Here is a 21,143-nt window from a genome sequence, read left to right as displayed (position 1 = left end):
GAGCAAACAAACATTTTAAACAAAACAGAACCTTTGCACAGATTGACATTTGTAAAAAAAAAATTTTAAACAAATTACGAATATATACAGTAAGTTTCGTCTCCCTCCAATTGGGACAAAGAATTTAAATGACAGATACACTACATTGCATACAATCAAATCACGTCATCAAAGTTTTTACAAAGAAAGGAGTATACAATTTTGTGTTATCTATTCAGTCAAACACATTTATAGAAGTTCAACGATGTAACATTAAATAAAATAGAAGGCAAAATAACTCTGTAGAGTATTAGAGCTATGGTGTTACAAGGTAGCACCCTAAGTTGATAAGCACCATGAAAAAGGCGTGCTAGTCGTAGCCAGACATCCCTTCATTAGTTCACTATAGCTTCGGTCAGTGTCGGTGAATATTTGATATGTAGAGAATGTTTAATATGTGGCACACGCGGTCTCTCGAAAGCCTCTTCCCAGAAGGAGTACAGGTGGCGCGGGCCGCTAGAGCTTGCACTGTGCGCATGTTCCCAGGACGAAGGTGGCGGCGGCGCTGCTGAACAAGCACCTGCAGATCAACGGCATCGGCGGCGGCATTAGCACGCTCAACGGCGACGCGGCCGAGGCCTCGGCGGGGGCGGCGGCAGGCCCGGGGGCGGCCCCGGGGGCGGCCCCGGGGGCGGCTGCTGCATCTCTGCCACCGCCGTCGCCGGCCGCTACGGTGGAGCCGCTCGCCTCCAGCAAGATGCGCCGCGAGCGCAAGGCGGCGCGCACGCTCGGCATCATCATGTCCGCCTTCCTCGCCTGCTGGCTGCCCTTCTTCCTCTGGTGAGTCCACCTACCTGTTCGAGTTTCATTTCTTTTTGTCCTACTTCTGCCTAGTGTCTCGTTTGATGCGGCCTAACATGAACTCCTCTCCTGTGTCAAGCATTTCATCTTACAAGGGAACCTCCGCACCCCTCTCAGATTTAGTTATAAGTTGGCACAGTGGATAGGCGTTGAAAAACTGAACACAGACCAATCGAGAAAACCGGAAGAAGTTGTGCGGAAGTATGAAAAAAATAAGCAAAATATACAAACTGAGTACTCCATGCGTAAGATAGGCAACATCTAGGAGAGAACGAGCCCAGGAGCGCCGTGGTCCCGTGGTTAGCGTGAGCAGCTGCGGCACGATAAGTGCGTCGCTCAAGTCTTCCCTCGAGTGAAACGTTAAATTTTTTATGTTCAGACAATTATCAAATTTCAGGCACTCCCACATAATCAACTTCGCTCTCCAAAACTCCAGGACATTTTCATATTTGCTTGGACATATGCAGGATTTGACAGTCTACACACGGAAAAATTTGAAAACGTTAAAAACATATGTTTTGACAGAGCACAGGGAAAACTGTGCGACTGTGAAACTGTTTCATTCATTTGTTGCAGTTTATTTGACAAACTCTTATGTTTTCATCACCTTTTTGAGAGTGATTATCACATCCACAAGAAAACCTAAATCGGGCAAGGTAGAAGAATCTTTTTATCCATTCGCCAAGTGTACAAGTTAGGTGGGTGGACAACATATTGCCGGCCGTGGTGGCCAAGCTGTTAAAGGCGCTACAGTCTGGAACCGCGCGACCGCTACGGTCGCAGGTTCGAATCCTGCCTCGGCCATGGATGTTTGTGATGTCCTTAGGTTAGTTAGGTTTAAGTAGTTCTAAGTTCTAGGGGACTGATGACCTTAGAAGTTAAGTCCCATAGTGCTCAGAGCCATTTGAACCATTTGACAACATATTCCTGTCATGTGAGGCACATGCCGTCTCCAGTGTCGTATAGAATATATCAGACGTGTTTTCCTGTGGAGTAATCGATTGACCTATGACCTTGCTATCAAATGTTTTCGGTTCCCATTGGAGAGGCAAGTCCTTTCGTCTACTAATCGCACGGTTTTGCGGTGCGGTCGCAAAACACAGACACTAAACTTATTACAGTGAACAGAGACGTCAATGAACTAACGGACAGATCATAACTTTGCGAAAATAAAGAATGTAAACTTTTCACTCGAGGGAAGACTTGAACCAAGGACCTCTCGTTCCGCAGCTGCTCACGCTAACCACGGGACCACGGCGATCCTGAGCTCATACTCTCCTTGATGTTGCGTATCTTGCGCATGGACTACTCACTTTGTATATCTTGCTTATTTTTTTCATAGTTCCACACAACTTCTCCCTGTTTTATCGATTGATCTGGGTTCAGTTTTTCAGGACCTATCCACTGTGCCAACTTATAACTAAATCTGAGGGGGGTGCGATGGGGAGGTTCCCTTGTCAGAGCTACACTTCCACCTAAATTATCAAATTACTTGGTGCATATTGCCACGGAAGTTACTGATTAATGTCTTAACACATACCCTATCATCCTGTCCCTTACTCTTGTCAATGTTCTACATATGTTCCATATTTTCCCCGATTCTGTGGGGAACCACTTCATTGTTTACCTTATATATCCTCAAATTTGAACATCTATCTACAGCACAACTCGAACATTTTGAATCTCTCCCGTTCCGGTTTTTCCACAGTCAGTTATTCACTTCCATAAAATGCTGCGCTCCAAGCGTACATTCTCAGGAATTTCTTCCTCAAATTAAGGCTAATGCCCTCTTTTCCTGTCCTGAACTGCTTCGTAGGTGAAGTTTACAAGGTTTCAGCTCAACTGATGAAACCATATACAACAAACAATATTTATTTAAAAGAAAGTTATTTTATGTTATAGATTCACGAGCAAGGAGGGTCTCCTTTGCACTATAATCGAAATTTTTAGAATAATTTATATTTCATTTGCTAGTAGTCCGTAAGCGGAAGACTTTGATGTCTGCCTTTATAATTTGCTCTGCGATGCTTCCTTAAAGAAAACAATATGTATTGTTTCGTCATTATGGACATAAAATATCAACAAACATGTTGTACCTTTTGTGGCTATGGGTGACTTTGGAAACGTTAAAGGCTTTGCTGTAAGGTGAATTGCCCCCTCTGTTTATTGATTGGATAGCCACTGAATTGCTATTTATTTATTTAATGGGATAATAATAATTATTAAAAGGTGGCAATTTTATTTAAGCACCGGTTTTTTACTCTTTCGATTGTTGCGAGTCAGCGATAGTGCAATGCAGCTCGCTTTTGAGAATACACATTTTATAAGAATTATTTGGTCCAGGAAACACTTTTGCGATCACGGTTGCGATTTAGACAGTATTTGCGTAATTGTACTGATTAAAAGTTATCGTTTCCGAAAGACGCAGGTTCGATTAAAGCTGTGTTCACTTTCGCTCGTATAATGAAAATATTCATAACACTTCGCGTAACAAAAAGAAACATGCAAATCACAACCGTGGTCAAACGAAGAAAATATATGATAACATAAATGTTCTTCGCTGTTATTCAGGACAGGCTCAGATTAGACCTTGCTATTTTTTAGTTATAGGAAATGACAAGACGTTACACTTGGGAGACATTTGTTTTGAATAACTTGTATTTACCTTCTCTCTCTCTCTCCTTTTTACAGCCTTTATACCTTCACATCGATTAAGGAACTTTTCCTTCTCTACCGACCAGTACGAGAACAAAATTCAGGCTCCACAAAATCTCTTACATCGAATTATTACATGCTTAACCCTTGACAATGATATATAGTTTCGTAGTACAAACAATGCTCATTTATTCCGTGCACTAGAAAGTCTTTGATACACTGAGCACAAAAATAAAAGTAATAAAATTATAATTACATTTTTAATATCATGAATACTTCTTTAAATCATGAAAATAAAGTTTGACATCGTCGTAATATTAATTTTCATCGTTGTAGCACTACAAAGGGACGGTTCACCGATTAATTTAGTAGTAACGCAGGCTCAGTATCATGTCATATGAAGCACCTACCCACAAGTGACTGATAAGAATGACAGCAAAATATCGTTATTCTTCATTTTGTCATATTAGTAAAATGTAATTAGATTATTTGAATGTTTGAGAGAATCAGCGAACCAGTTGCAGGAATCAACTATTATTTGCAATCCTTGGCCAGGGTTTCAACGATTTTAAAAGTCTTCAGAAGTATCTCACAGTTAAAAAGAATTATCAAAGTGAAAGGATATACAAACCCGATGGATAAAAATATAAATTACTTACCCGTAAAATCACATGCCGGTGATGTAAAGTTTCAGAGCAAAGATGCTCATGCCCAGTAACAAGGTGTATGTGATCTTGAATAAAAAAAAAAATCTCCTCTGGAGCTGTGCTAAGCGTAGATGTCATCACATTAACATGTTGTCAGAAGGCAGTGAAGTGGCCCATATGTGGCTGATGCCAAGCAGCGACTGGCAAAGTTGTTGCAGTGCCGTATGTGGGCGAAAAAATATGCGCATAACAAACAGATGAAGTGTAATCTGTCATTCGCCGTGCTGTATTGGAAAGAGACTGAGAAAATTTCTAGGCAGGAAAACGAGGGAAGATAAGACGTAGGCAGGAGGAGGGTAAACTTTAAAAATGAAATATAACGGTAAAAAAACGAGTAAATGGAAAGAGATAAATTATTTTACAAGAAACATAGAAATTTGATGGGAATGAATGACAAGCGGGGACCACCAACGAACTGTTAATACATTAACCGGTCTGAAGTACCGGCTGAAGACCTTCAAGAAACTGTAGAGTCGCAAGTTGCAAAAAAATGGCTCTGAGCACTATGGGACTTAACATCTATGGTCATCAGTCCCCTAGAACTTAGAACTACTTAAACCTAACTAACCTAAGGACATCACACAACACCCAGTCATCACGAGGCAGAGAAACGCAAGTTGCAGCTGATCATTTACCATCACTACTGAATGTGGCTTTAAAAATTTCCAGTTGTTCACGTAAGTCTAATTTCCGCCCTTTAACATCCTTATATAAAATTACGGTTTCTCTGAGACATTTAGGGCAATGATGGATAAATATTCAGAAAATCTGGAGTGTTGCATATTACCACCATTCTTTCCTGGTAAATGTCCTTTATACCTCACTTTGATCGCAATGAAAGTTTCAACAATATAAAAACAGGAGCAGTTATCACAAATCATTTTATAAACATCTGACATAGGAAAGGGATCATTCACATTGTTAACTATTTTTTAAACTGTTGTCAGTGAAGAAAGCCATATTACATTTGTATTTATTCACCAAAAAGAGTTTTATCCAGCAGGATTCATTTCCGTGAAAGGAAAATAAATTTGTTTACTATCTTTCGCTTTGTTGGCACCAGGTGCATTTCTCTGTAAGGTAGAACAATTTTAGAGGTTTGTAGAGGTATTCTTATCCATGATGGGATCAACTAAATTCTTATCATATTCATTGATAACAGCAATACATTTTATAAGAGCTATTTCATTCTGCAAATTAATCGGGGAAGGGGGCGTTTTTAACTATGATGTGAAAAAATTTCCTCAATAGGTTCAGGTAATTCAGAAGAATTGTTAATACCGTGGTCAACGGATATTAATAAACCTTTATACTTGCAACTGGTTTGCTGACTTTCTCGTATCATTCATTTACGGTCTCCGTCGAAGGACTGCAGCTATGTTCAAAACTTTAAAAAATTTAATTAGATTACGTTATTTATTATCGTAATTAAATCAAGTTGAAGATAAATCAAACTTTGTTATTGGCATCCATACATAAGCCCTTACATAAGCATCTATGTATTACGGGTGTGCAAGGTTGTAAGAGCTTACAAGCTGTTGCACTAACTGGACGAACTGCGAATAGTTAATTTGAAAATACAAAATCATCAGAATCAAAGGCGAATGAAACTGACAACGCTTCCGACAGTACACGGCTGTTATGAATAAATGTGTTGGTCGACCTACCCCTCCCTCGGGCATGGGTGTGTGTGTTTGTCCTTAGGATAATTTAGGTTAAGTCGTGTGTAAGCTTAAGGATTGATGACCTTAGCAGTTAAGTCCCATAAGATTTCACACACATTTCATTTGGTCGATCTGCCAGGAGTGAATGTAGACGCCTGAATGGACTCGCTACTGTCGCTCATTGGAGAGGGTTGCATTCAGTTACATTAAAGAAGTACCATTAACCTTTCACAAGGTTATAGGCCTGTGGCTTGAGTGGTGTTAGACGCCGCGCTGGAAGCACAAATTTCATCTTCACTGGACAGTTTTTTCTGATCCGTCTACTTTAGTTCATTGTTTTTCGATTTTCACTCTTCAGATATCAACATAGGATACTGCACAAAAACTGAGCATTTTTTAATAGGACTAGATCTCCTCAGTTTCTACGAAGTCATTCAAATGCCGCATCTACAGAGTTCGACGTAACAAGACACACAAAATTTTCGCCTGCTGTCCGTGGTATAAGAGGGCATTCTGAAAAGTAATGCCTCCGAATTCTTAAGTTCTTTTTTAAAAGAAGCAGAAATTATTACCTTTCAACATCATTATTCTTCATGTGTACATATTTGCAGCCATTTGCCGCTATAGGGCTCCAAATTGTAGCGTGTAGTGTGGTAGTGTGTAACGCAACTACGTCAGCACGTGAGAAATAGCGTGTTGTAATCGAGTTTCGATTTCGAAGACTTCGTCCACATGGAGCACCTTCCCCTCCAGCATGACAATTCCATATCACACACATCTAAAACAATCAGACATCTTGGGTTCACTGTCATCGAATATCCTCCACGCAGTCCCGATTTCACCCAATCGGATATTCTTCTGTTTTCAAAACTTAATTAAAACCTTCCAAAACTTCACTGTGATAGTTATGAAGCGTTAGAAGCATAGGTAAGTTCTCGGTTCCGCCAGTAAAATAAGCATTTTGCGGTGACGGTATCAACAAACAGGTCTCCAGTTGGCAGAAATGTGTTTGTCGCTAGGGAGACCATGTTGAAAAATAAATACATATACATGAAGAACAAAGTTGCAGAATGTTAATAACGTTTCCTGTATTTAAAAAACTTTAAGAGTGTACACATAAAATGTTCGAAGGCGTTACCTTTCAGCAAGTCCTTGTATATCAGTAAATACTGTTATCAGTGGCAAGGCGGTGGCGTGCACTACCCGCCACGTTCTCTTGTATGTTATTACCACCCAACGCTTTATATTCAGTATTCATGTGGTGCTTCGAGTGACGTGAAGTAATCCCAGGAGACGACCATTTCATGTTGATGGAAGGATGTAGCTTTGCAGCGCCTCATATAACCAACCGTAGATGGAAAGAAAATATCAAAATATTCTGCGCACATTTGTAACCGGCTCTATGGCACGAGGAAGCTCTGTGTGAGAACTTCAGAACTCAAAATTTCCACTCATACAGCTCGAATAACTGCGCCAACCTCTTCATTTCACAATAACCCTTGGCCCCTACATCCTCAGTTATTTGCTGAATATATTCCAACCTCTGTCTTCCCTTACAGTTTTTACCCTCTAAAGCTTCCACTAGCACCATGGAAATTATTCCTTTAAGTCTTAATATATGTTCAATCATCCCGTCCCTTCTACTTGTAGTGCCATCCATGTGTTCCTTTCTTCGCCGATTCAGCGAAGAACCTCCCATTCCTTGCCTTATGAATGAACGTGATTTTCAAGATTTTTCTGTAGCATCACATCACAAATGTTTCGATTCTGTGCCGTTCCAGTTTGTACACTGTCCATATTTCACTACAATGCAATGAAGTGCTCCAATCGTACATTCTCATAATTTGTTACTAAAATTAAGCCCCATGATTGATACCAGCAGACTTTTCTTGACCAAGAACGTATTTTTAAACGTGCTTGTCCGCTTCTTATGCCTTCCTTGCTTCAAAGGCAGCAGAAAGCTTACCGTAGTCTACTTTATGATCAGAAGTTTTCATATTAAGTTACTTCCTCTGAATATTGAAAAGGAAAAACACTTCCTAATGATCTTCAAAATCCTATTTATTTGCCAGTGAAACGGCTTTCGGCTTTATGTGCCATCTTCATTTGACAACAAAATGTCGCTAACACAGATATATATGTCTGACTTACACAAATATTATTCGTACAGAAGACACAAAAAGGACTGTGTGTTTGCGTAGAAAAGCATTATAATAATTGCATTAACTAAAAAGGAAGTAAGCAAAGTTTTTATGTGATGGTTAATTTACAAATGATGATATATAAGTGGTGTGGATAAAATTACTTGCGAGCACTGTGAGAAAAGATATACTGGTCAGTCAGGCACAGCTGTAGCAATGAGACTACGTAAACATAAGAGAAGCTGGCAATTGAAGAACAATAATTTCACCTTTGCTGATCATTTTTTAGTAGAAAACCATTCGTATAATACAGAATTTGAAGTTTTACATTCCATCTAAAAAAGCGGAATGATGACCCTACTGGAAATACTGGAAATGAACAGACACATGGCACAGAATGTCGGCGCACGGCGCAACATCCAAGATCAGATTTTTTTTTTAATTATGGTTGTTTAGGGCGCAAAACAAAGAATAGACTCCATTTCCATTTTCTCCTTTGTTAAATTAAGATTTCATTACAAATACCAGTTTCATAATGTAAATTCATCTTATTTCTAATCATTTGTTACATTTATCTCCACATAAATGCTTTGTTTTCATCCTGTTTTAGTTAATGTAATTATCGTAATGATTTCCCTATGTAAGCAGTTTATCATATTTGTTGCTTCTGTACAAATAATATCTATGTAAGTCATTATGTATGTCTGTAAGTGCTACAGTTGTCACCTGAAGCCGACAAGTGAGCAAATAAATATAATTTTGCAGGACACTAGAAAGTGTGTTTCCTTTTTAACATTATCAACATATTCTGCCAAGCATCGAGGGAAGATTCAGTTAATACTTCTCCGTATGTCGTGTCTGCTACCTTTAATTGCTTTTGTAGTTTTTCGGTTTACTCTCAAGCCGTATTCTGTATTCATTAGACTGTTAATTCCATTCAACACGTCATATAATTGTACTCCACCTTCACTTGGGATAGCAATATCATTATCGAATCCTGTCACTGATATTCTTTCGCTCAGAATTTTGATCCCACTTTTGAACATTTCTTTTACTTCCGTCATTGTTTCTTTGATGTATAAATTGAACAATAGAGGCGAAGGTTTCATCCCTGTATTACACCATTTTCAATCCAAGCGCTTCGTTCTCGTCTTCCAAACAAATAGTTACCCTTGGCTCTTGTACTATTGTATAGTACTCGTCTTTCTCTACAGCTTTCCCCTGTTTTTCTCATAATTTTGAATATCTTACACCATTTTACATTGTCGAACGCTTTCTCCAGGTACAATTCCTATGAACGTGTCCTGATTTTTCTTCAGTCTTGCTTCCATTACAAAGCACCAAATCAGAACTACCTCTCTGCTGCTTGTACCTTTCTATAACGAAACATGTCGTTATCTAATTTATTCCAGATTTTCTTTTCGTGTCTTCTGTGTATTATTCTTGTTATCATCTTCGATGCTTAAGATGTGAAGCTGATTGTGTGATCGTTTTCGTATTTATCTGCTCTTCCTGTCTTCCGAATTGTGCGAATGATATTTTTCCGAAGTCTGATGGTACTTCGCCAGTCTCACAGTTTCTATACACCGACTTGAATTGAGGTCTGGTTACAATTTTCCCAAATTATTTTAGAAATTGCAGTGCAATGTTGTCTGTCCCTTCAGAGCTCTTTTCAATTTTGACCCTAATACTGGATCGCCTATATCTTCCTCATGGCCTCTTGTTTCTTCTACCACACGTCATCAGACAAGTCGTCTCCCTCATAGATGCCTTCAGTTCCCTCTTTCCACTTCCCCACTCTGTCCTCCGGGTTTAATATTGAAATTACCATCACAATCTTCATTTTACGGGCCTCACTTTCTTTCAATTTCATAGAAGGATGTTTTGACTTTCCTGTATCCTGAGTCAGTTTTTCAGACGATCATTTCTTTTACGAATGTGTCACATTTTTCCTGCAGCCACTTCGCCTTGGCTGCCCTGCACCTCCTGTCTATTTCTTTATTTCATTCCTAAGTGATTTATATTTATGCATAATTCCCTGAACAGTTTCGTACTCCGCCCTTTCGTCGATCAGTGTTTCATGAGGTTTCTGCGGATTTAGCTTCCTTGTTTCTACGTCTCACTGTCCAACATCTGTGGTTGCCATTTTTGAGATGTCCACTCCTCTTCAACTTAATTGTATACTGAGATATTTCTCAAACGCAGTAGTCACATGCTTTGCGTATTTGAAACTCATCTCATCTTTCTCCAGGATTCAAGATCCCAATTCCCTCGACACTCATTCTGGCATGAGATTCTCTTAAACTGCTGTGATCTCAACATCGTCACTAAATTGTAGTCTGTGTCTGCATCTTCTTCTGGCTACGTGTTGCTTTCAAACATCTGACCACAACTTAATCCAACTGGAATCTTTCCGTGCGTCCACGTCATTTCCAAGTATACCTATTCCTCTTGTGATTCCTGAACAGAGTATTCGCTACTACCTTCTGAAATTTATAAGAGTACTCAATTAGTCTTTCTCTTCTCTAATTCCTGCCGCCAAACCCATGTTCTCCCGTACCCTTTCTTCTACTGCTTCTCTTACACCCGCGTCCCTATCGCTTACGATTACTCGATTTTCATCTCCGTTTATATCCTGAATTACTCGTTCAGTATCCTCATATACTGTCTCTGGTTCTTCATTTCCTGATTGCGATGTCGTTGTACAGGGTGTTACAGAAAGGTACGACCAAACTTTCAGGAAACATTCCTCACACACAAAGAAAGAAAATATGTTATGTGGACATGCGTGCGGAATGTTTCCGAACACATGTCAACATAACATCTTTTCTTTATTTGCGTGTGAGGAATTGTTCCTGAAAGTTTGGCCGTACCTTTTTGTAACACCCTATATATATCTGAACCATCCTATACAACGTTGGTTTGCTGACGAATCTCATGAGAAAAATCAGAAACATCCTTATCACTAAACAGTTCATAGTAACTCACTCTCTGCCTTAATTTCCTATTCACGATGAATCTTACTCCTATTATACCATTTTCCGCCGCTGTCGATATTAATTTGTATTTTTCTGAACAAAATTGCTTATCTTCCTTCCACTTCACGGCATTGACTACCACTTACCTAGACCAAGTTTTTGCATTTCCCTTTTCAGCACTTCTGGCTTTCCTAGTATGTTCAAACTTCTGATAACTCATGCTCCGACGCGAATAATGTTATTCCTTCGTAGGTTGTTCGGGCTTTTTCTCGTGCTTATCTCCCCTTTGGCAGTCACTTCACAGAAGTCGGCAATCTTTTGTCAATGAAGAGATCGTCATGACATTTTTCCAATTACTGGCCATATGTTCTGTATATATATACATTATGTGTCTTTAAGGCAGTAGTTCTCATTGCCTTCTGCATCTTCATGCCGTTGGTCATCGCTGGTTCTTATTTTTGGAGCAGTTTTCCATTCCAACGGCAAGTTAGTGCCCAGAACCTCTGTCGGCTTCTTCGCCCTTCCCGACGAGCCCATTGGCCAAGCGAAGATGATTTCTTACACCAGAAGGTTTCGGCAGCCATTGTTGATGTTCGTTATTTAAAATTTAAGCAGTGGCTTGGTGCTAATTCGGGGTGCATGACGTTTTGATCACTAGTTAAAGACGCTACTCCTCAACCACGAGAACATCGGTCCTTCTTTTCTTTGAAATTATATTCTGTCCTTTCCTTTCCAATCTTTCAGGTTCCTTTCCTTTCCTTTCAAATTTACTTTACTTTCTATGCTTCTTCTCCTCCGAAATTTTCTTCAACACCCTTCCCAACAACTGTAGTTGTGTGGAGGTTTACTACGGTACAACATGTTAGCTGACTGTTGATAATTTACTTGACTAAATGTCTTTATTTAAAACTCAGTCACACAGAATTTTTTAATATGGCTTCCTTTAGTCGCTTTTAGTAGTGCAACCTGTTTTAAAGTTTCGCAGTTTGAACCAACAAGTGGTAATACACAGCATCTGAGTGTTTAATAGTGTCCATAATTTTTCTTTTATTTATTTTGAATGGTTTTGTTTAAATTAGAGTTTTATATCACTATTTTGTGCAGTGTTCTACTTCACACAGAACAAGGAACTGCAAAACATCTTCATTGAACTCAATCTACAGTAATTTTTATTTGCTTGTGTGAGGCTAGAAACGCCAGCAGGTTACCGCTTGAGAGTATATATTTTATTTGCTGCTGCGCCAAGTGCAGCTTTCATAAAAGAATCAGGTAGGTTACAAATGCACAGTTCGTGTGTACTGATCGAGCTGGAAAGAAAGTCACTTTACTTCTATTTTTGAGTACATATTCTCATTGAGAGGAATTATTGTATGGACTGGACTTCTCATCTTCAAAATCATACCGTAATGAACTTCATCTTTACCTCCACTTTCTCCTGAAACGTCTTGTTCTCCGCGTTGGGCAACCTTACTATATATTTTTCGTGTCCCTGTGTTTCATACGCACCAATATGTTAATTTTCCATTAGGATTGGCAGATCACCTGCTTTTCAGTGTTAACGGTGCTTTAGGGGCTATGTACTACTCTTATTTATAAATTTAACCAGGTTAGAATCTCCGTTCTCTAATTCTTCCAAATGCATTTCAATGCCGATAGAAATAGCATGCATTCGGGGAATTCAATTTTCATCAAAAAGAATCTAGTATTTGCAAATATGCGTCTAGCGTGATTCACTAGTCTTCGTAGTTGCGAGTAATTGATTTCTTTGTTTCCTTTTTAACTAAAACTGACGTTCTCTGTTCAACTTCCAACAGCCTTTCCAGTCTTTTATAAACAGTGGTTTGCCGGCCGCGGTGGTCTCGCGGTTAAGGCGTTCAGTCCAGAACCGCGCGACTGCTTCGGTCGCAGGTTCGAATCCTGCCTCGGGCATGGATGTGTGTGATGTCCTTAGGTTAGGTTAGGTTTAAGTAGTTCTAAGTTCTAGGCGACTGATGACCACAGAAGTTAAGTCCCTTAGTGGTCAGAGCCAAACAGTGTTTGCACCTTGCAGCCATGACTTACTGAACTGATGATATTGATAACTGTCAGCAACTGTCTCGTTTAAAATTGGAATTATTACATTCTTGAGGACTGAGGGTATTTAGCCCGTTTCACATACTGTATATTCCGTTCCAGGTAGTATAGTTTCTCCTAAGGATTTTAGTATATCTGAGGGAAGGTCTCATACGCTAGATGGTTTGTTTCGGCTTAAATCGGTGTTCTGTCTGCTTCGTTTCGCAGTATGGTATCTTCTATCATTTCTTCACGTACTCTTTCTTCCCTTTCCATAATATTCTCTTGATGTTTGTTTATTTTGTACAGCCTTTTTGTATATACCTGCCGGCCGGAGTGGCCGAGTGGTTCTAGGCACTTCAGTCTGGAACCGCGTGAACGCTACGGTCGCAGGTTCGAATACTGCCTCGGGCGTGCATGTGTGAGATGTCCTTAGGTTAGTTAGGTTTAAGTAGTTCTAAGTTCTAGGGGACTGATGACCTCAACTGTTAAGTCCCATAGTGCTCAGAGCCGTTTGAACCATTTGTATATACCTGTCGTATGTCAAATTTCACATTTTTGTTTAGTACTGCCTTGTACGAGCTCTTAACATTCAAATAGATTCTTCTCCCTTCATGTAGGCGACATCTGTCTTTCCCATTGTCACGCATGCTTCAACAGCTGGGCAATCTCATCTGTTCACTCATGCTTTGTCACTTTGCACCTTTTGTCATTTTCATCTTTTAGATGTCTGTACCCCCTTTTACCTAATGTGTTTTTTTATTTTTTTCCTTTCATCAGTCAAGTTCAATATAGTGTGTAGCTAGACGCACTTCTGTCACCTTTACTACATATCTCTCTTCCATTGTATTCCTTTGCCCTGTGTCTTTAAACTGTTGCCTGTCACTTCCTTTGAAACTCTCAATAACCTCTACTTTTTTTTCAGTTTCATCACCTTAGTTTCCTACCATTCTGCGATATCCAGAGATTTTATTAGCAGTTCATAAGAAATAAAATACGATCGGAAAATACATCTGCATCAGGGAATGTTTGTGTTTTTAAACCTGCTCTCAAAATCATTACCTATCATTACATAATTTATCTGAGAGTTTCGCGTGTGTATATAAATTTATTTCATTAATCTTAAACCAATGTATGCACAATTACATTGTGCTCAGCACAAAAGTCTACCAGGTGCCTCCCGATTCCTTTCTTCCAGTCCATGTTCTCCTACTGTATTTCCTCCCCTTTCTTTTCCTACTATCGAATTCAAATCCCCCTTCGCAATTATATTTTCGTGAGCAATAATGAGATGAATATTTTTTTCCCTCTTATCATATACGCTTTCAGTCTCTACATCTGAGGAGCTTGTGGGTATATACACTTGGACTACTGCGATGCGTCTCAGCTGTGTGTCTCTCTTGATTAAGACATGCATTCACTACGGCCTGGTCATACTAGTTAACGCACATTTCAGTTTTCGTAGTAATTACTAGTCCTGATCCTACGAGAATCCCGTTTTAATTTTGTGTTGATATTCTTGTACTTAACCTGAAACTCACTAATTTACGGTTAGCAGAAAAGTATAATGAGAATATTACATTTCTTCTGAGCCTAAAGCGTACTATAGGAACTGTTACTTCCTACTGTAGTAAAAATAGATGTTTAACGTGGTATATTCTCCACAGCACAATTGCGACTGTAGAAATCACTTCCTCCTTCGTGACTCATATTACACCTGGGTACTGACCTTTCTTATTATTTCAAAAAATTGAAGTAACTTACATGGCAAATATTTAATTGCTATTACACTTGATTAGTGAACGATAACAAAAAACTATAAAGAAGTTTGCATTGTCTGATACCGTAACATTCATACAATGATATGTGTTTTCCAGCGTTTACCCAAGGATGAATCAAATACAGAAGGTATTTAACGACTCTTTCTTATTGATCCTTCAATTTTGTTACTCAGTTGTTATCATCAGTGGTTAATGCGATCACAAGCAAAGGATGTTGGCACAGCAGTATTGTTCATACCTATCACGTAACCTACGGTACCACTATTCGTACATGAAAAATGTTTTCCTGCATTTTCAGTGTGTTACATTCTTCTGACACTGCTAACAAAAACATCAATTAGTCCTTTTGCTGCTAGAATCAGATTACAGCGCACTATAGCTGCTCTCTTGCTGCTCTGGTAGCGTTGGAAGTCCGGTAATATCTCACTTATGCGCGTCCAGTCTGTTCCAAACGGCGCTGTTTCCCTGTATAACCATTTGTTTTACCGTACCTCATTTCGCCATAGATGCTTGGAATGCGAATCGGTGTTAAAATTAAAATGTGTTTCTTTCCTCATGTAAGAACATTGATGTAATTGAATGAGATTGGGATTGGTTTTTTTTTTTTTTTTTTGGTCATCAGTCTACTGACTGGTTTGATGCGGCCCGCCACGTATTCCTTTCCTGTGCTAACCACTTCACCTCAGAGTAGCACTTGCAACCTACGTCCTAAATTATTTGCTTGACATATTACAATCTCTGTCTTCCTCTACAGTTTTTGCCCTCTACAGCTCCCTCTAGTACCATGGAAGTCATTCCCTCATGTCTTAGCAGATGTCCTATCATCCTGTCCCTTCTCCTTATCAGTGATTTCCACATATTCCTTTCCTCTCCGATTCTGCGTAGAGCCTCCTCATTCCTTACCTTATCAGTTCACCTAATTTTCAACATTCGTCTATAGCACCACATCTCAAATGCTTCGTTTCTCTTCTGTTCCGGTTTCCCACAGTCCATGTTTCACTACCATACAATGCTGTACTCCAGACGTACATCCTCAGAAATTTCTTCCTCAAATGAAGGCCGGTATTTGATATTAGTAGACTTCTCTTGGCCAGAAATGCCTTTTTTGCCATAGCGAGTCTGCTTTTGATGTCCTCCTTGCTCCGTACATCATTGGTTATTTTACTGCCTAGGTAGCAGAATTCCTTAACTTCATTGACTTCGTGACCATCAATCCTGATGTTAAGTTTCTCGCTGTTCTCATTTCTACTACTTCTCATTACCTCCGTCTTTCTCCGATTTACTCTCAAACCATACTGTGTACTCATTAGACTGTTAATTCCGTTCAGCAGATCATTTTATTCTTCTTCACTTTCACTCAGGATAGCAATGTCATGAGCGAATCGTATCATTGATATCCTTTCACCTTGTATTTTAATTCCACTCCTGAACCTTTCTTTTATTTCCATCATTGCTTCCTCGATGTACAGATTGAAGAGTAGCGGCGAAAGGCTACAGCCTTGTCTTACACCCTTCTTAATACGAGCACTTCGTTCTTGATCGTCCACTCTTATTATTCCCTCTTGGTTGTTTTACATATTGTATATGATCCGTCTCCCCCTATAGCTTAACCCTACTTTTTTCAGAATCTCGAACAGCTTGCACCACTTTATATTGTCGAACGCTTTTTCCAGGTCGACAAATCCTATGAAAGTGTCTTGATTTTTCTTTAGCCTTGCTTCCATTATTAGCCGTAACGTCAGAATTGCCTCTCTCGTCCCTTTACTTTTCCTAAAGCCAAACTGATCGTCACCTAGCGCATTCTCAATTGTCTTTTCCATTCTTCTGTATATTATTCTTGTAAGTAGCTTAGATGCATGAGCTGTTAAGGTGATTGTGCGATAAATCTATCACTTGTCAGCTCTTGCCGTCTTCGGAATTGTGTGGATGATGCTTTTCCGAAAGTCAGATGGTATATCGCCAGACTCATATATTCTACACACCAACGTGAATAGTCGTTTTGTTGCCACTTCCCCCAATGATTTTAGAAATTCTGATGGAATGTTATCCATCCCTTCTGCCTTATTTGACCGTAAGTCCTCGAAAGCTCTTTTAAATTCCGATTCTAATACTGGTTCCCCTATCTCTTCTAAATCGACTTCTGTTTCTTCTTCTATCACATCAGACAAATCTTCACCCTCATAGAGGCTTTCAAAAATGGCTCTGAGCACTATGGGACTCAACATCTTAGGTCATAAGTCCCCTAGAACTTAGAACTACTTAAACCTAACTAACCTAAGGACATCACACACACCCATGCTCGAGGCAGGATTCGAACCTGCGACCGTAGCAGTCCCGCGGTTCCGGAATGCGGCGCCAGAACCGCACGGCCACCGCGGTCGGCTAGAGGCTTTCAATGTATTCTTTCCACCTATCTACTCTCTCCTCTGCAATTAACAGTGGAATTCCAGTTTCACCCTTAATGTTACCACCGTTGCTTTTAATGTCACCAGAGGTTGTTTTGACTTTCCTGTATGCTGAGTCTGTCCTTCCGACAATCATATCTTTTTCGATGTCTTCACATTTTTCCTCCAGCCATTTCGTCTTAGCTTCCCTGCACTTCCTATTTATTTCATTCCTCAGCGACTTGTATTTCTGTATTCCTGATTTTCCCGGAACCTGTTTGTACTTCCTCTTTCATCAATCAACTGAGGTATTTCTTCTGTTACCCATGGTTTCTTCGCAACTACCTTCTTTGTACCTGTGTTTTTCTTCCCAACTTCTGTGATGGCCCTTTTTAGAGATGTCCATTCCTCTTCAACTGTACTGCCTGCTGCGCTATTCTTTATTACTGTATCTATAGCGTTAGAGAACTTCAAACTTATCTCGTCATTCCTTAGTACTTCCGTATCCCACTTCTTTGCGTATTGATTCTTCCTGACTAATGTCTTGAACTTCAGCCTACTCTTCATCACTACTATATTGTGATCTGAGTCTATATCTGCTCCTGGGAAAGCCTTACAATCCAGTATCTGATTTTGGAATCTCTGTCTGACCATGATGTAATCTAATTGAAATCTTCCCGTATCTCCCGGCCTTTTCCATGTATACCTCCTCCTCATGTGATTCTTGAACAGGGTATTCGCTATTACTAGCTGAAACTTGTTACAGAACTCAATTAGTCTTTCTCCTCTTTCATTCCTTGTCCCAAGCCCATATTCTCCTGTAACCTTTTCTTCTACTTCTTCCTCTACAACTGCATTCCAGTCGCCCATGACTATTACATTTTCGTCCCCCTTTACATACTGCATTACCCTTTCAATATCAAAATGGTTCAAATGGCTCTGAGCACTATGGGACTTAACAGCTGCGGTCATCAGTCACCTAGAACTTAGAACCACTTAAACCTAACTAACCTAAGGACATCACACACATCCATGCCCGAGGCAGGATTCGAACCTGCGATTCCGGACTCCGCGCCTAGAACCGCGAGACCACCGCGGCCGGCTTTCAATATCCTCGCACACTTTATCTATCTGTTCATCTTCAGCTTGCGACGTCGGCATGTATACCTGAACTATCGTAGTCGGTGTTGGTCTGCTGTCGATTCTAATTAGAACAACCCGGTCACTGAACTGTTCACAGTAACACACCCTCTGCCCTACCTTCCTATTCATAACGAATCCTACACCTGTTATACCATTTTCTGCTGCTGTTGATATTACCCGATACTCATCTGACCAGAAATTCTTGCCTTCCTTCCACTTCACTTCACTGACCCCTACTGTATCTAGATTGAGCCTTTGCATTTCCCTTTTCAGATTTTCTAGTTTCCCTACCACGTTCAAGCTTCTGACATTCCACGCCCCGACTCGTAGAACGTTATCCTTTCGTTGATTATTCAATCTTTTTCTCATGGTAACCTCCCCCTTGGCAGTCCCCTCCCGGAGATCCGAATGGGGGACTATTTTCCTGGGATATTATTGTTTATACAACTGTGTAACATTTTTTTCGTTTGGGTATTTAACCATCTATGTGTGTGGATGTGCGTGCGCCTTCAAGTCTGTATTAAAATAATAGGATCTATCATTTATAGTTGGGGCAGTTATCTTGCTTAAACGCGGCCCGCCACAACTACCTTCCCCGTGACAATTTCTTCATCAGAGAGTAACAATCATTTACACTGGACGCGTACACTGATCCTGCTGGGAATGGTGTCAAAAATCAGTTGCATCCTCTCCTGAGAAAACCTGGCCATAACTCTTGTAACTAGCCTTGTCGTGAGTACTGGCACAGGGGTTGAGCTTATGTCCGACACTGCACATGTTCTATCAGGGACACAGCTGGTTGTCATGCTGGCCATGGGAGTACTTCAACATCACGCAGGTAATTCATACAGACACTATCATGTGGGGACGAGCGTTTACCTGTTGAAAAACTGCACCACGAAGGAGTCGCATGAGGAAGCAGGATGTCCGTGGCGTACAGTTGCTCCATCAGATCTCCGCCTTAGTTCCGCCACTTACAACAGTCGTGACCTGAACTCATACCCGTTGAATACCCACACCATGACGTAAGAAGTAACACCGCTGTCTCTCTCCAGAACACTGTGAGAATGAGACCTCTGCTGAGGTCATAGTCGCCGACGAAGGTTATCCAGAGTAGTGCAGAATCATCTCTGAACAAATTGCGACTCTATTCATCGGACGTCTATGCTTCCCTGCCACAGCACGACTCAGATTTCATGTGTTTGTGTTGCGTTAAAGGAAGCCTAAGCATGGGGAGGTAATCCCCTAGTCCGGCACTGCTAGTCTTCGACCAGTGGCGCGAGATGTTGCAGGGAGACTAGCACCAGTTCTCGGTTGGCAGGCTCAACTGTAAAGGTAATATGATACGCTTGACGCACTCTTGTGGTGATCAGATGCGGTCGACTGGACCCTTGACGACGAGTACGCCTACCGTCAAGTGCCCATGCATCGGGCTGTCACATCCGGAGGCCTCACAAAATTGGATAAAATGCAATTTCAAGAATCGACCGAATGGAGACCCACAATAATAAATAATCTGGTCTCATACGGGTGCACGGTATCTATCTTTCGTTTAAAATGATCACGCAACATCTGACGCTGTTCAACCCCATTATACATCTAACCAGACCTGTTAAAAACACTGAACGCCACATTAACGCTCTCTGGTGACTGTTCTACTTCTCACAGAGAATTAAACTGTAATCAATTACACACCCGCCGATGGTGAGTACGTGCACTGACTTACATTGACATTCAACCATAGGCTCTGGCTGCTTCGCTTTTTTTTTTTGTAGAAAGTGTATTTGTTGGATGTAGGCATCTCTGTCTTCCTCTGTTGTTATTGTCCTCAGTGCCTGTTTCTAGTATCGTGCAGCTTATTCTTCGATTTCTAAAAAAGTGGCCTATCTTTAAGAACTTCCCTGTAGTCTGTTTTCCATTTAAGCCTCCGGTGCTTTGTAATATCATATTTCAAGCAATTCGACTCTCTTCTTTTCTCGATTTCCTCGCAGGCCATCATTTACTTGCATAAAGACGTTCACTCACAGAAATTCATGTTGAAATTAAGCTTAGTAACTGATAGTAGATTCAGTGAGGAATGGTGTCTTCGCCTGCATTAGTCATGTTCAGACAATATCACGTTGTCTCGCTCATTTTTACGTGTCGCCAAAATAGGTGTCTTGATTCTTCTTTTGTTTTGTATCCATTGTCATGAGGAAAGGAACAATAGAGCCAAATCTATAGTGCCTTTCTCTTTCATAAATATAACCTATCGTTTTCTAAAGATCACAAATTTTGTTGTGCATTCGTCGATCCGCAACCTGGATGCATCAGCTGTTACCCTGATTTTGTGATCTTACCATTTCGCCTTTAATATCTTCCAGATTGTGTGGATGACATTTTTCGAAGATTCCAAATAGTTCAAATGGCTCTGAGCACTATGAGACTTAATTTCTGAGATCATCAGTCCCCTAGAACTTAGAACCATTTAAACCTGACTAACCTAAGGACATCACACACATCCATGCCCGAGGCAGGATTTGGATCTGCGACCGTAGCGGTCGCGCGGCTTCAGACTGTAGGGCCTAGAAGCGCTCTTCCAAGAGTCTGATGGTCTGTGTCCAGTCTCACAAATCCTGCGCACTGACACGAATAATCGTTAAATTGCCACATGTAATGATTTTAGAAATTCTGAGGAACGTTATCTAAACAATCTGCCTTGTCTAATAGCTTGTATTCCAAAACTGTTTCAGTCTCTGAGTCCAATATTGGTCTTATTCCTAATTTACACTTACTTCTTGCGCCATTTTGTCAGCAGT

At 40.3% G+C, this 21,143-nt stretch overlaps 1 protein-coding gene across 1 annotated transcript in view; it reads left to right on the top strand.

Moving 5' to 3' along the window:
• LOC126474483 (octopamine receptor beta-1R-like) overlaps window positions 1–21,143 on the top strand; it is an 82,859-nt gene that overhangs the window by 57,732 nt on the left and 3,984 nt on the right. Inside the window, exon 2 of the mRNA XM_050101955.1 lies at window positions 526–819. Coding sequence (XP_049957912.1) covers window positions 526–819 — 294 coding nt within the window. The remainder of the gene's footprint in view (window positions 1–525; window positions 820–21,143) is intronic.

Source organism: Schistocerca serialis, chromosome 4 (genome assembly GCF_023864345.2).
Source record: "Schistocerca serialis cubense isolate TAMUIC-IGC-003099 chromosome 4, iqSchSeri2.2, whole genome shotgun sequence".
Lineage (NCBI taxonomy): Eukaryota > Metazoa > Arthropoda > Insecta > Orthoptera > Acrididae > Schistocerca > Schistocerca serialis.
This window is presented reverse-complemented; position numbering and strand designations above follow the sequence as displayed.